Genomic DNA, 13,373 nt, shown 5'->3' with positions numbered 1-13,373 from the left:
GTGCGTGGCCTCCACGTGCCTGTATGATCTCCCTACAACACCTGGGCATGCTCCTGATGAGGCGGCGGATGTCTCCTGAGGGATGTCCTTCAAGACCTGGTTTAAAACATCAGTGAACTCTTGGCCAGTCTTTGGTGCAACGTGGCAATGGTGGATGGAATGAGATATAGTCTCCCAGATGTGCTCGATTGGATTCAGGTTTGGGGAATATGCAGGCCAGTCCATAGCTTCAATGCCTTCATCATACAGGAAATGCTGACACTCCAGCAACATGAGATCTGGCATTGTCCTGCATCAGAAGGAACCCAGGGCCCAGTGCACATGCATATGGTCTCACAATGTGTCTGAGGATCTCATCCAGATACCTAGTTACAGTCAGGCTACCTCTGGCGAGCACACGGATGGCTGTGCGGCCCTCCAAAGAAATGCCACCCCACACCATTACGGACCCACTGCCAAACCGGTCATGCTGAAGGATGTTGCAGGCAGCAGATTGCTCTGCACGGCGTCTCCAGACTCTGTCACGTCTGTCACATGTGCTCAGTGTGAACCCGCTTTCATCTGTGAAGAGCACAGGGCGCCAGTGGCGAATTTGCTAATCCTGGTGTTCTGTGGCAAATGCCAAGCATCCTGCACGGTGTTGGGCTGTGAGCACAACCCCACCTGTTGACGTCGGGCACTCAGACCATCCTCATGGAGTCGGTTTCTAACCGTTTGTGCAGACACATGCACATTTGTGGCCTGCTGGAGGTCACTTTGCAGGACTCTGGCAGTGCTTCTCCTGTTTCTCCTTGCACAAAGGCTGAGGTAGCGGTCCTGCTGCTGGGTTGTTGCCCTCCTACGGCTCCCTCCACGTCTCCTGGTGTACTAGCCTGTCTCTTGATAGCGCCTCCAGCCTCTGGACACTACGCTGACAGACACAGCAAACCTTCTTGCCACAGTTCGCAATGATGTGCAATCCTGGATGAGCTGCACTACCTGAGCCACTTGTGTAGGTTGTAGAGTCGGCCTCATGCTACCACGAGTTTAGCAAAATTAACAAAATGATTTCTTTCTGAAGAGAGATGGAAAAGGCAGACTTGTCTCTTTATATGAACCAAGGGACAAGCAGGGACAAGCCCATCGCCAGAGATGGGAAATAGAACATTGGAGGAACCTAGCTGGATTTGCACAACTGGAAAAAGACCTTCTAGGTGCAATGATAGATGCGAGATGAAGACTTCTGTGCCTTGATCATGGTCTGGACAACACAATTAGAGAAGTCAGAGGCCTGCTGTCTAATTCAGCGATTGAATTTGGGTGCAAAAGGGCAAGCTGGGTTAGGAGACGGCCCAGTGTGGCAGGTGCCAGAAAATGTCTGCCACAAAGCTGATTATTTTTGTGCAGCAGGACCAGCTGGGCCTCTTCATCTGCATAGCTACAAGGATAACTGGGATTTCTTCTACCTTAAATAGAATCTGTCACCTATTTTTTGCATATAAGCTGCGGCCACCGCCTTTAGGGGCTTATCTACAGCATTCTGTAATGCTGTAGATAAGCCCCCAATGTAACCTGAAAGATAAGAAAAAGAAGTTAGATTATACTCACCTGGGGGGGCGGTCCGGTCCGATGGGCGTCGTGGTCCCATCTTCATGCAATGACGTCCGAGGTGAGTATAATCAAACTTGTTTTTCTTATCTTTCAGGTTACATCGGGGCTTATCTACAGCATTACAGAATGCTGTAGATAAGCACCTGATGGCGGTGGCCGAAGCTTATATACGAAAAAGTAGTTGACAGATTCCCTTTAATTTTCTTGTGGAACAGGGTAAGAGTGGGGAGAGGTAAGGAAGGACAAATTGGGACTATGAGATGGTCAGAGGCGATTGCAGAACCTGGATATAAATTGGGGAACTCTGTCATTAATTCTGGATAACATGTCTGGGGTGTCGCACCATAGCCAAATCTAGTGGAAGACATCCAGTTGAAAGCTACTTGTGACTGAGGAAGTTAGCAGCCTAATTGTCTATTTTGGCTATGTGAACTGCTGTACTCAACAGTAAAGATGAGCGAATTTGCTTGGTTCCCACTTATTCGGCAAGCTTATAGCGCTTGCCGAATAAGCTGCAGTGGCAGGCCGATCAGCTGATCAATGCCGCAGCTACATGTGTCGCGGCTGTGTCACAATTACGACACATGCATGGAGAGCATGCATGTGCTGTGACACAGCCACGACACATGTAGCTGTGGCATTGATCAGCTGATCGGCCAGCACAATCCAGGAAGCCGGGTTCCCTCTGCAGCTTATTCAGCAAGTGCTATAGCTTGCCGAATAAGAGGGAACCCGAACATATTCGCTCAACTCTAATTAATCATAATTAATTAATGGAATTAATGGTGCTATATAAATAAATAATAATAGTAATAACTACTCAACAGTAGACTATCCCACTTTGTTTCCCAACCAAGAAGAAAAAGTTTTGGAAAAAAATTAAACCAAGTTGAAACCGATCTGAGAATCCCAAACCTGTGTAAACATGTGTTGGCTTGCTGGCAGTGGGTGAGTGTAGACTGCGAAAGAGTAGTTTTTTTCCTTTTTTGGATTCTTAGTGTCAGCATCCTGATGGCATCAGAAAACACCAATGGTTCCTGTGGGGCACGTGTATGAAGAGTCTGAAAAACCAATGCTGTGCAAAATTTTTAATGAAACCCCATGAAAAAAATAAAATTGGACTTACCGGTAATTCAGTTTCTAGGAACCTTCCACGACAGCATAGGAGGATGTCTCCATTCCCTAATGGGGGACAGGAAGCATGAGCAGTTAAAACCCCCTCCTCCCTCCATATCGCCAGTGACTTACAACGGATACCATAGCACTAGCTACCTTAATAAACCCAGGATAAATCCAAGGAAAGGGAGGGAATTAGTGCTGTCGTAGAAGGTTCCTAGAAACCGAATTACCTGTAAGTCTAATTATATTTTCTCTAGTCACCTTCCAAGACAGCATAGGAGGAGTACCAACCAATTCTGCACTGGGGGGGCAATAGCCTGGAGAACTTTCCGGCCAAAGACTATTGGACAATAAGTCCAATCTGTAGTGTTTGGTAAAGGTATGTGGTGAAGACCAAGTTGCAGCCCTGCAGATCTGCTTGATGGAGGCGCCTGCTCTTTCTGCCCATGACACTGAAGTAGACCTTGTAGAATGGGCCTTGACCTTGATTGGAGGAGTCAAGTTCTGGGCCAGATAGGTTTCATGTATGGCTCTTTTGATCCAACTGGAAATAGTACTTTTTGCCACTTTCCTTCCTTTATTCTGACCCGACAGATGGACAAATAGGTTTTGATCAATTCTGAAAAAATTAGTCTGCTTAAGATAGTATAGAATAGTCCTTCTAACATTAAGAGATTGGAACTCTTTTTCTTTGGGGTTTGCCGGGTTCTGGCAGAAGGAAGGAAGAATAATGTTCTGAGAACGATGAAAATCAGACACCACCTTCAGCAGAAAAGATGGATTAAGCTGGAGAATTATACAGTCATCTGTTATTATCAAGTAGGGTTTCTCTAACCGATAAGGCTTGCAGCTCTCCCACACATCTTGCTGTGGTAGTCGCTACCAGGAAGGCAGCCTTGTATGACAGGTGTTGAGAACAGTAAGATAAAGGCTCAAACGGTGCTTGTGTGAGCCCTCTGAGGACTAGATTCAAGTCCCATGAGGGTATCATGGGTTGTTTCCTAGGCTTCGATCTTAGGGTACCATCTCACAGTGGCACTTTGATCGCTACGACGGCACGATCCGTGACGTTCCAGCGATATACATACGATATCGCTGTGTCTGACACGCTACTGCGATCAGGGACCCCGCTGAGAATCGTACGTCGTAGCAGATCGTTTGAAACTTTCTTTCGTCGCTGGATCTCCCGCTGTCATCGCTGGATCGGTGTGTGTGACACCGATCCAGCGATGCGTTAGCTTGTAACCAGGGTAAACATCGGGTTACTAAGCGCAGGGCCGCGCTTAGTAACCCGATGTTTACCCTGGTTACCATTGTAAATGTAAAAAAACCCCAACACTACATACTCACATTCCGGTGCCTGTCACGTCCCTCGCCGGCGGCTTCCCGCACTGACTGTGAGCGCCGGCCGTAAAGTAAAAGCAGAGCACAGCGGTGACGTCACCGCTGTGCTGTGCTTTACGGCCGGCACTGACAGTCAGTGCGGGAAGCAGACGGCACTGGACGTGACGGACATCAGAAGGTGAGTATGTAGTGTTTTTTTTCTTTTACATTTACATGGTAACCAGGGTAAACATCGGGTTACTAAGCGCGGCCCTGCGCTTAGTAACCCGATGTTTACCCTGGTTACCCGGGGACTTCGGCATCGTTGGTCGCTGGAGAGCTGTCTGTGTGACAGCTCCCCAGCGACCACACAACGACTTACCAACGATCACGGCCAGGTCGTATCGCTGGTCGTGATCGTTGGTAAATCGTTTAGTGTAACGGTACCCTTACAGCTGATACCATAAATCTTCTGATCCAACGGTGATTGGCCAGATCCTGGTCACAAACAGCACTGATAGCGGAAACTTGAACCTTTAGAGTGCTGGGTCTAAGGCCCAACTCTAACTCACGCTGAAGGAAGTCCAATATTTGAGATATGTTCGGATGGAGTGGATCTGGTTTACTAGGTAGACAGAAAGTCGAGAAATTTTTCCACACTTTAGCATAAATTGCATTAGTGAAAGGCTTCCTGGATTTTTGCAAAGTAGAGATTACAGCACCCGACAGCCCTCTAGCACTTAGGACCTGGGCCTCAGTAACCAGGCCGCTAAGTTCAATCTTTGGGGATTCTGGTGCTGGAAGGGTCCCTGGAGAAGATCGGCTTCTACCGGCAGGTGAACCGGACCGTCTATCTGTAGTTCGATAATGAGATTGTACCAGCTCCTTTTAGGCCATACCGGAGCAACTAGGATGGTTGGCACCGGTTCCTCTCGGATCTTTCGGAGGGTTTTTGCCAGCATTAGGATTGGCGGGAAGGCGTAGGCCAATCGGAAGTTCCATGTCTGGACCAGAGCGTCCACTCCTATGGAATTGTCCCTGGGGTTTAGGGAAAAAAAGGCTCTGACCTGTGAATTTTGGTCTGAGGCAAATAAATCTACCTCTGGAAAGACCCCATCTGTCTACCAACATCCTGAAGATTCTTCTGTTCAGGCTTCATTCTCCTGGCTGAATGTCCTGGCGACTCAGGAAATCCGCTTGCAGGTTGGAAGACCCCTTCAAGTGGACTGCTGTAAGAGAGAGAAGGTGTTTTTCTGCCCAACAGAATATTCGGTTTGAGATGTTTTTTAAACTGTTGAACTTTGAGCTCCCCTGATGTCGGAGGTGAGTAACAGCTGTCGTGTTGTCCGAGTAAATGTTTACATGACTCCCAGATATTAGGCCGCTTGCGGCTAGGAGGGCTTGCTCCACTGCTTTCAACTCCCTGAAATTGGAAGATCTGTCGCTTGTCGCTTGATTCCAGCATCCCTGGGAGTGTGCGAGATTACTGCCCCCCAGCCCCGCTTGCTGGCATCGGTTGTATTCGTTACAAGGGGGGATTGTGACCAGTTCACACCTCTGCGGATGTTTTTGGGGTTCAACCACCACACTAGAGATGCTGTTACGCGCCCTGGAGTATGTATTCTTTTGTTCAGGGAACCCGGATTTCCGTCCCAGTTTGCGAGGATGTGAGCTTGAAGGGTTCTGGAATGGGCCTGAACCCAGGCAACCGACTGAACAGATGCCGTCATAGAGCCTAGGACCGACATACTTTTCCATAGAGTCAGAGACCTGTCCTCTCTGAGATCCACGATCTTCTCTATTAACACTTGACGATGATCCTCCGGGAGAAACGATTTGTTTTACCGAGTGCAACAGAACCCCCAGAAACCTCCTTGATTGGGAAGGTTGTAGCTGGGAATTCCTCAGGTTAGGAGCCATCCCAAGGTTCTGAGGATGTCGAGGGTCTTTAAGACATGACTGTTGAGGATCTGAGCCGAGGGGGTTATAAGCAGCAGATCGTCCAGGTATGGGACAATACAGACTCCCTGACTCCGGATGTGAGACACGGCCTCCGCCATTATCCTGGAGAATACTCTCGGCGCTGAGGAAATGCCGAAAGGGAGTACGTTGAACTGAAAATGATTCACTTGTTGGTTGAACTGTATTGCAAACCTGAGGTACTTTCTGTGCTGGGGATGGATGGGCACATGAAAGTAGGCGTCCTTTAGGTCGATGGTTGCCATGAAATAATTTTGACCTATCAGGGGGATAGCCGACTTCACCGATTCCATCTTGAAACGGCGGTATAGGATATGACAGTTGAGATCTTTTAAGTTTATTATGACTCGCGCCTCGCCTAATGTTTTTTTGTTTTTTTTACCAGGAGGAGACGAGAGAAGTAGCCCGAACCCCATTCTTCGGGGGGGTACTGGGGAGATCGCATTTGATTTTAGGAGATCCGCAAGGCCTCATCATCACTGAATGTGCTCCCTGAGAGGTCGGAGAAGTAATCCTCAGATTCCGAGGGGGGGGGGGGGGGGAAGATATGAATTCTATGAGAAGGCCCTCCTGAATAACATTGAGAACCCACTGACAGTTGGTAATGGCCCGCCAATGATGGATGAAATTTGCGAGCCTCCCCTCCACCGGAACGGAGTCCTTTATCCTGCTGTGGCTGGTACTGCTGCTGCTGGGGAATGAGGATATTCTTCCCTTTGCCCTTAGCATAACTCCATCGCCCGCTTTTCCCTTTACCTCTTGTTTGAGGGGTATTAGACTGGGGGGCATGAAAAAACCGTCTTCTGTTCTGGAAGGGCCTTTTTCCTATCTGTGACCTTTCCCAGGATTTCATCTAGAGCCGGCCCGAAAAGATAATCACCTTTAAAGGGAATCGAGCACAGTTTAATCTTGGAGGTAAAGTCACCACTCCACATTTTAAGCCAGAGGGCCCTGCGGGCGGAATTAGACTGAACTAAGGATCTTGCTGCAATTCTGATCGACTCCATAGATGCGTCCGCTAAAAAAGCTGAGGCTTTTTCGAGCATAGGAAGAGAGTCCAATAGTTCCCCTCTGGAGGTACCCTGAGCAATGTGTTTTTCTAACTCGTCCATCCAATGAGACAGGGCTCTGGCAACACAGGCGGCAGCAATATTAGATTTTAACCCCGAGGTAGATGTTTCCCAAGACTATTTTAACAGGCTTTCCATCTTCCTGTCTAGCGGATCTCTCAATTGTGAGGAGTCCTCAAAGGGGAGAGAGGTTTTCTTTGCCACCCTCGCCACCTGAATGTCCACTTTAGGTATGTCCCATGAAGGGGAACCTGCCTCTAAGGGAAACCTGTGTTTCATTTCAGAGTGTGTGGATAAGCGTTTCTTGGGGAGTTCCCACTCCTGAGAAATTAAATCAAAGACATTTTTATGTACCGGAAACCCCATTTGTCTCTCTGTCCTTAATCCTCCAAACATTTCGTCCTGTATAGATTGTGGGACCGATTCCTCATGTAACCCCATCGTGCAGGTAGGGACTGGGGCTGAAATTCAGCCCTGGCATTTAAAATCATACAGGCCCATGTTGTCCCCGTCCCCAAGCACAAGATGGGATATATTACTAATATTATCCTGGATGGAGGAAAGGAAGATTTACTACAAGACCAATATTTCTAATGATACCCGTGGCAGCTGGTGTAAGTGACTAAGTCAGCAACTTTGTGCTCCATCACAACTCTTAATAGTATGGGTATCTTGAGAACACAGATTCTGTTAACAACATAGACATGGCCACGACCAGACAGGCCCTTCTGGCATTTTCCAGAATTGCCAGATGGCCAGTCCGGCCCTGCCATCGCATTACGTACAGCCATACCCAACTCTTCAGTATAATCAGGAGAAAAAAATATTTTCTTGCCTCCGAAAATTTAGGAGACGAAGATTCAACCAATTTTTCAGAGGAGGATGAAAAAGAGTGATCGGACTCAGAGGCCGAAACCTCAAATTGTATTTTTCTTTTTTTAGAAGAAGGACCCTGCAGCTGTGGAGGAGGAGGATTGAAGGCAGCTAGAGAAGTTTGGACTTCATGCTTGACTAGGGCCCGGATTTCGTCAAGGAGGGAAGGCTGTTCGGCTCTGACAACTTTATCTGTGCACCCCTGACACAGCTTCTTCTCCCATAGAGAGGGAAGCTTTGCATTGTAGATTGCACATTTAGGTGTCTTTTTGGCCGGGATTTTCTGGGCAGACTTGTCTCCCTGCAAAGAGAGGGAGAGTAGTGTAAGGATCTGAAGAGCCCCACTAACCCTAGCCTCGGACACACCCCGCAACGGACTTACTGGAGCAGGGGTAGCGCTGGGCTCTGCAGATGCAGGGCAGGAAGCACCATCCATTATGACAGGGATCAGTCTTACCTGGAGGTGTCTTCAGGTTGGTTTATATAGAAATAAATCCAGCCCCCAGCGCAATGTGAAACATGTTCCCCTCCTCCTCCCCGGGTCCTGGAGCAGGCCTCCATGAGGAAAGGCGTGCTCTGTGCGGCGTCGGTAGTCCTGGGGGCGCTAGGAGGCCAGACCAGGAAGTCGATGCGCTCCAGCAGAGAGCGGAAGTGACGCGCACGCAACAATGACGTCACTTCCGGGACGCCGAATGCCACACAGGAGAGGAGGATGAAGCGGTGAGCTCATGGAGGCCACCGCTGGGGATCACTGGCCCGCTTTACCTTTGCAGAGGCGCAGGTGGGCCAGGAAGGTCCCGAGTCCAGGGGAGACGGGAGCAGTAAACGCGGAGGAAGGCAGAGCCCCGACCACAACTGCCCGGTAGAGAAAAAAAACTACAGGTACGCCGCAGTCGCCAGCCACGCAGCATACCAGAACCTCTCCATGCCCCATGGGGGACAGGAAAGACACTGGCGATTTGGAGGGAGGAGGGGCTTTTAACCTCTCGTGCTTCCTGTCCCACATTAGGGAATGGAGACATTCCTGTCGTGGAAGGTGACTAGAGAAATAATTTAGTTTCTGTAGTTGTATCCTTTAATGCATTCATGCTTTTTTTTTGCTATGAAATAGCTCTGGTGTCCCGAAAAACAGTGTTAAAACAGTGCGGGTTTTTTTGCCCATAATTACCGATCCCTATGGGCTTATAATGAAAACAGCCCAGTGTTGAAATTATAGTTAGGCTACGTTCGCAAATAGCATCAGCTGCAGACCTACCACAGTGAAGATGCAGCAGAAAATATGAGGCACAGATTTAACTGTACTGTACACATTTAAAGGGGTTGTCTGGTGAAAACAAGTTATCAACTGTCCACAGGATAAGTGATAATTTACTGATTGTGGGGTTCCGATCGCCAGGACCTGCACTTATTGGCATAACAGGAAAGTTTTATCCACGACAAAACACTTTTGCATCCAATTAGAAAATGGAGCGGCAGGTCAGATGCACAGCCGCCATGGGGCAGAAATAAGCCATGCAAAGAACTTGGCCGCCCCATAAGGAAAAAATATAGAGGCAGTCAAACATGTGCGCTGCTCCATTCTTCCGGGTAAAAAAAGTTCACTGTTCTGGTGGTAGGTGCAGGTACCAGTGGTTGGACCCCCAATCAATCAGTAAGTTATCACCTATCCTGTGAATAGTAATAGAGGGTGGTCTACTGGAAACAAGTTAGCAGGACTGGGCATTAGGTATGTACCACATTTTTCAGAGTATAAGACTCACCGGACCATAAGACGCACCACATATTTTCAGGAGGAAAATATGGGGAAAAAAATTAATGCGTCAAACGGGAGCTGTCTTAGGCCAGTCTCACACGTCCAGATAATTCCGGTACCGGAGATATCCGTGTCCGTGTGCCCGTGCGTTTCTGTGGCACATCAGTGTGGCACACGGGCGGCACACGTGTGCCGCCCGTGTGCCGACTGGGTACCACACGCACCGTGCAGGAGACAGCGCTAGAGATAAGCGCTGTCCCCCCCCACGTGGTGCTGAAGCCGCCATTCATATCTTCTCTGCAGCAGCGTTTGCTGTAGAGAAGATATGAATAATCCTTTTTTTTTTGGTTTCTCGTGTATAACATAAAGATCCATGTCCCCACCCCCCTCCCACCCCCTGTGCGCCCACCCGCTGTTATTAAAATACTCACCCGCCTCCCTCGCTGGCGCTGCTTCCTGTCCTGGCCGCACCTTCTACTGTATGAGCGGTCACGTGGGGCCGCCGATTACAGTCATGAATATGCGGCTCCACCTCCCATAGGGGTGGAGCCGCATATTCATTTCTGTAATGGGCGGCCCCACGTGACCGCATACAGGAGAAGCTGCGGCCAGGACAGGACACTGCGAGGGAGGCGGGTGAGTATTTTAATAACAGCGGGCGGGCGCACAGGGGGGGTGGGAGGGGGGTGGGGACATGGATCTTTATGTTAAACACGAGAAACAAAAAAAAAAGTATTATTCATATCTTCTCTACAGCAAACGCTGCTGCAGAGAAGATATGAATGGCGGCTTCAGCACCATGTGAGGGGGGGGATAGCGCTTACTGTAGCGCGGTCTCCTGCACGACACACGGACTGCACACGGACAACGTCCGTGTGTGGTACGTGTTTTACACGGACCCATTGACTTTAATGGGTCCGTGTAATCCGTGCGCTCCCACGAACACTGACATGTCTCCGTGTTTGGCACACGGAGACACGGTCCGCAAAAAATCAATGACATCTGCACAGATGCATTAATTTCAATGTGTCTACGTGTGTCAGTGGCTCCGGTACGTGAGGAAACTGTCACCTCACGTACCGGAGCCACTGACGTGTGAAACCGGCCTTACAGTCTGAATTCAGGTTACCAGCGAGGGGATTTAAAATATGTATAGCAGCATCAACGAGTATTTGATAATTGCAACTAGAAGTTATAGCTGCAAAGGATCATGAAGCCCTTCTAGTAGTAAGAGGGGTCAAGAATAAATTACCCCACTCAACTGGAAATCAATTCAAAACTCAGAAGGGGTAAGGTGACCTAAGCCTGCTGCCCAGTTGAATATATCGGCTTATAGAATGTCACATAGAAAAAACTGTTTTTGTAAACGACTTGAATTGTCTCAGCTTAGCAGCGAGGGTGTGGCAGTGGTGCAGGGTCACAGGTGTTCAGAGATACGACGCTGTGGGGTGATGCTGCGAGTCCCATCCCAGGCTGTTAGTATGGGGTGTTCGGCGGAGCGGGGACTCCGCTGTCATTTTGTGAAAGCCCGGAGCCCCCGCATTTCCATGGCTTCAATGCGGTGGACTTCTGGAAAATGGTCGCTGGAGGTGGAAAATGCGCAGATTTCGAACTCTGGAGATAAGATCTCAATCTGCGTATGCACCGCCTCCAGTGGCCATTTTCCCGGAGTCCACTGCATTGAAACCATGGAAGTGCGGTCGAACACTCCCTCCTCCCAGCCCAGGGACCACAGTATTGCCCAACTCTTGCCACTGCGCCCCCTCCCCCCCACTGAGCTATGCTTGACCTATAACATCCCCATTTTCCCCAAAAATTTTGGGGAAAAAAAAGTGAGTTTTTTAGTGTGAAGAATACAGTATTTTCCCAATATTAGTGTCCACATGTATCCATGTATGACATACAATCTTTCACTTTGCCTTGTAATATGATCCAGTCCTATATTTAAATCCTAAAAACCACATTCATTGTGCAGACATCGAGTGTCAGGTTTTTATTGCCATGACTGATTTATGCATTATATATGAAAAACATTGTAGATCTGGGAACATTTTGGCTCAGCAAGTAATAAACCCTTTACTCGATTCTTTTTGCTACAAATATATATTTATATTAAAAAAAAAATGCCACGATTTGCCAGAAAAGTCCAATATGCCGTTTATTGATGAACTGGTAGATCTTTGCAGCATTTCATCTGACAGTCTTATGAAAGGCAAATATCATTTCCTTTGAACAGTGGTGAATGTGGGCATCTGAATTGGCTGCATGGGCTGATGGATGGGCTGGAATAATGGTTTCTTTCGAAGATCCGTCATCATTTTTACAGATGGCAGAAGTTGGTTTCTTTTGATGATCTGCAAAGCCAGCTGAGTATTGCCTAAAAGAGAGAGGAGAGGTAAGTGTGGGTCTTGTTCCATTCAACTCGAGAGCAACTCACCGTATTCATCCATTCTTCAGTCTACTCCGTAGAATAGCGAGTGCGGCACAAACGCCCCATGCACGCACCTCAAAACACTAATTCTAGATTTTGACATTTCCTGTAAATTATATATGGCTCAGGACTCCATACAAATAAACCACTTATTAAAGGGCTTTAGCAAACCATTTTCTTAGGGATGACTGGATGGAGTCATCAACTTGCTGGGTTATCCCAACAGTTTACAGCTATACTGCTAAAAAGGGTGTAAAAAAAGACGACGATTTCACTGTATTACCAAGGGAAGTCTGTATAAACATCACAAACCGTCCACTGCCACCAGTGGGTTGGGTAATGCATTGAAGAGCCAGGTCCTGCATAGCGACTTGCGCTCTTTTCTAGCAACTAGCACAAATGTTATAAATACGTGAAAAATTGCCTTTGTTGTTCATAGCAACCAATCATTTTACCACAGCAGTTTAAAGAGTAACCAAACTTTTTTTCATACCAGGATGGAAAGTTGCGAAACACTTTATTAGGGAATTTGTACAAAAAAAGATTTGTTGGGCTTCCAAACCTCTGCTTCTTTTCCCCAATCTATTTGCCTGCCTTCAACTGCACTGATATCAAAACCTACCCCTGTGGAGTACAGATGATGGCACTGAAAGCATTCTGCCTCCAATCTCCTGCAGCAGGCTTACTCAGCTATCCATGCCCCTGTACAGTATCCTGTAATGGAAGCTATAGATTTACTTCCATAAACGTCCTGTTCTCATTGCGTCTCCCAGTGATCCGTACAACGGGCTTACAGGAGAAAGTCCAACGTTCCCATCACAGTATAAAGGGATGGATGAATGGAGGGCACCGCAAAAAACAGAGGGTTCACTATGGGCTTGTGAATTAGCACCGAGAAAAAGAGAAGAAAAGATCATGCCCATATAAGTAGGAACACCTCTATGTGAATGATGGTGTAAAAAGGTTTTTATTAAACTGACACAAACCACAAAATACGCACACATGTGCACATAAACAACACAACACAAAAGAGCTTAAAAACACTTAAAAAATGCAAATATGCAAACACAATGCCTATATATATATATATATGTATGTCATATCCCATGATACGGAAAATGACAGCCCACAAAACAGATGCTTCCCACAATAAGATGATTATGATGACCTGACTGCAGAGATAGAAATCACACAGAGCAGTATTGCAATACCATACATCCCCCTGATAAGGTGC

At 47.7% G+C, this 13,373-nt stretch overlaps 1 protein-coding gene across 4 annotated transcripts in view; it reads right to left on the bottom strand.

Annotated features, from left to right (window-relative positions):
• Nucleotides 1-11,848: 11,848 nt before the first annotated feature.
• CNOT10 (CCR4-NOT transcription complex subunit 10) overlaps nucleotides 11,849-13,373 on the bottom strand; it is a 136,052-nt gene continuing 134,527 nt past the window's right edge. For all 4 annotated transcript variants that reach the window (XM_077268972.1, XM_077268974.1, XM_077268973.1 and 1 more), the window contains one exon: nucleotides 11,849-12,085. In XM_077268972.1, the coding sequence (XP_077125087.1) occupies nucleotides 11,928-12,085 (158 nt within the window). In that variant the 3' untranslated portion in view covers nucleotides 11,849-11,927. The remainder of the gene's footprint in view (nucleotides 12,086-13,373) is intronic.

This window comes from Ranitomeya variabilis, chromosome 6, assembly GCF_051348905.1.
Source record: "Ranitomeya variabilis isolate aRanVar5 chromosome 6, aRanVar5.hap1, whole genome shotgun sequence".
NCBI classification, from domain to species: domain Eukaryota; kingdom Metazoa; phylum Chordata; class Amphibia; order Anura; family Dendrobatidae; genus Ranitomeya; species Ranitomeya variabilis.
Note: the sequence above shows the minus strand (reverse complement) of the source record. Positions and strands in the feature narration are given on the sequence as shown.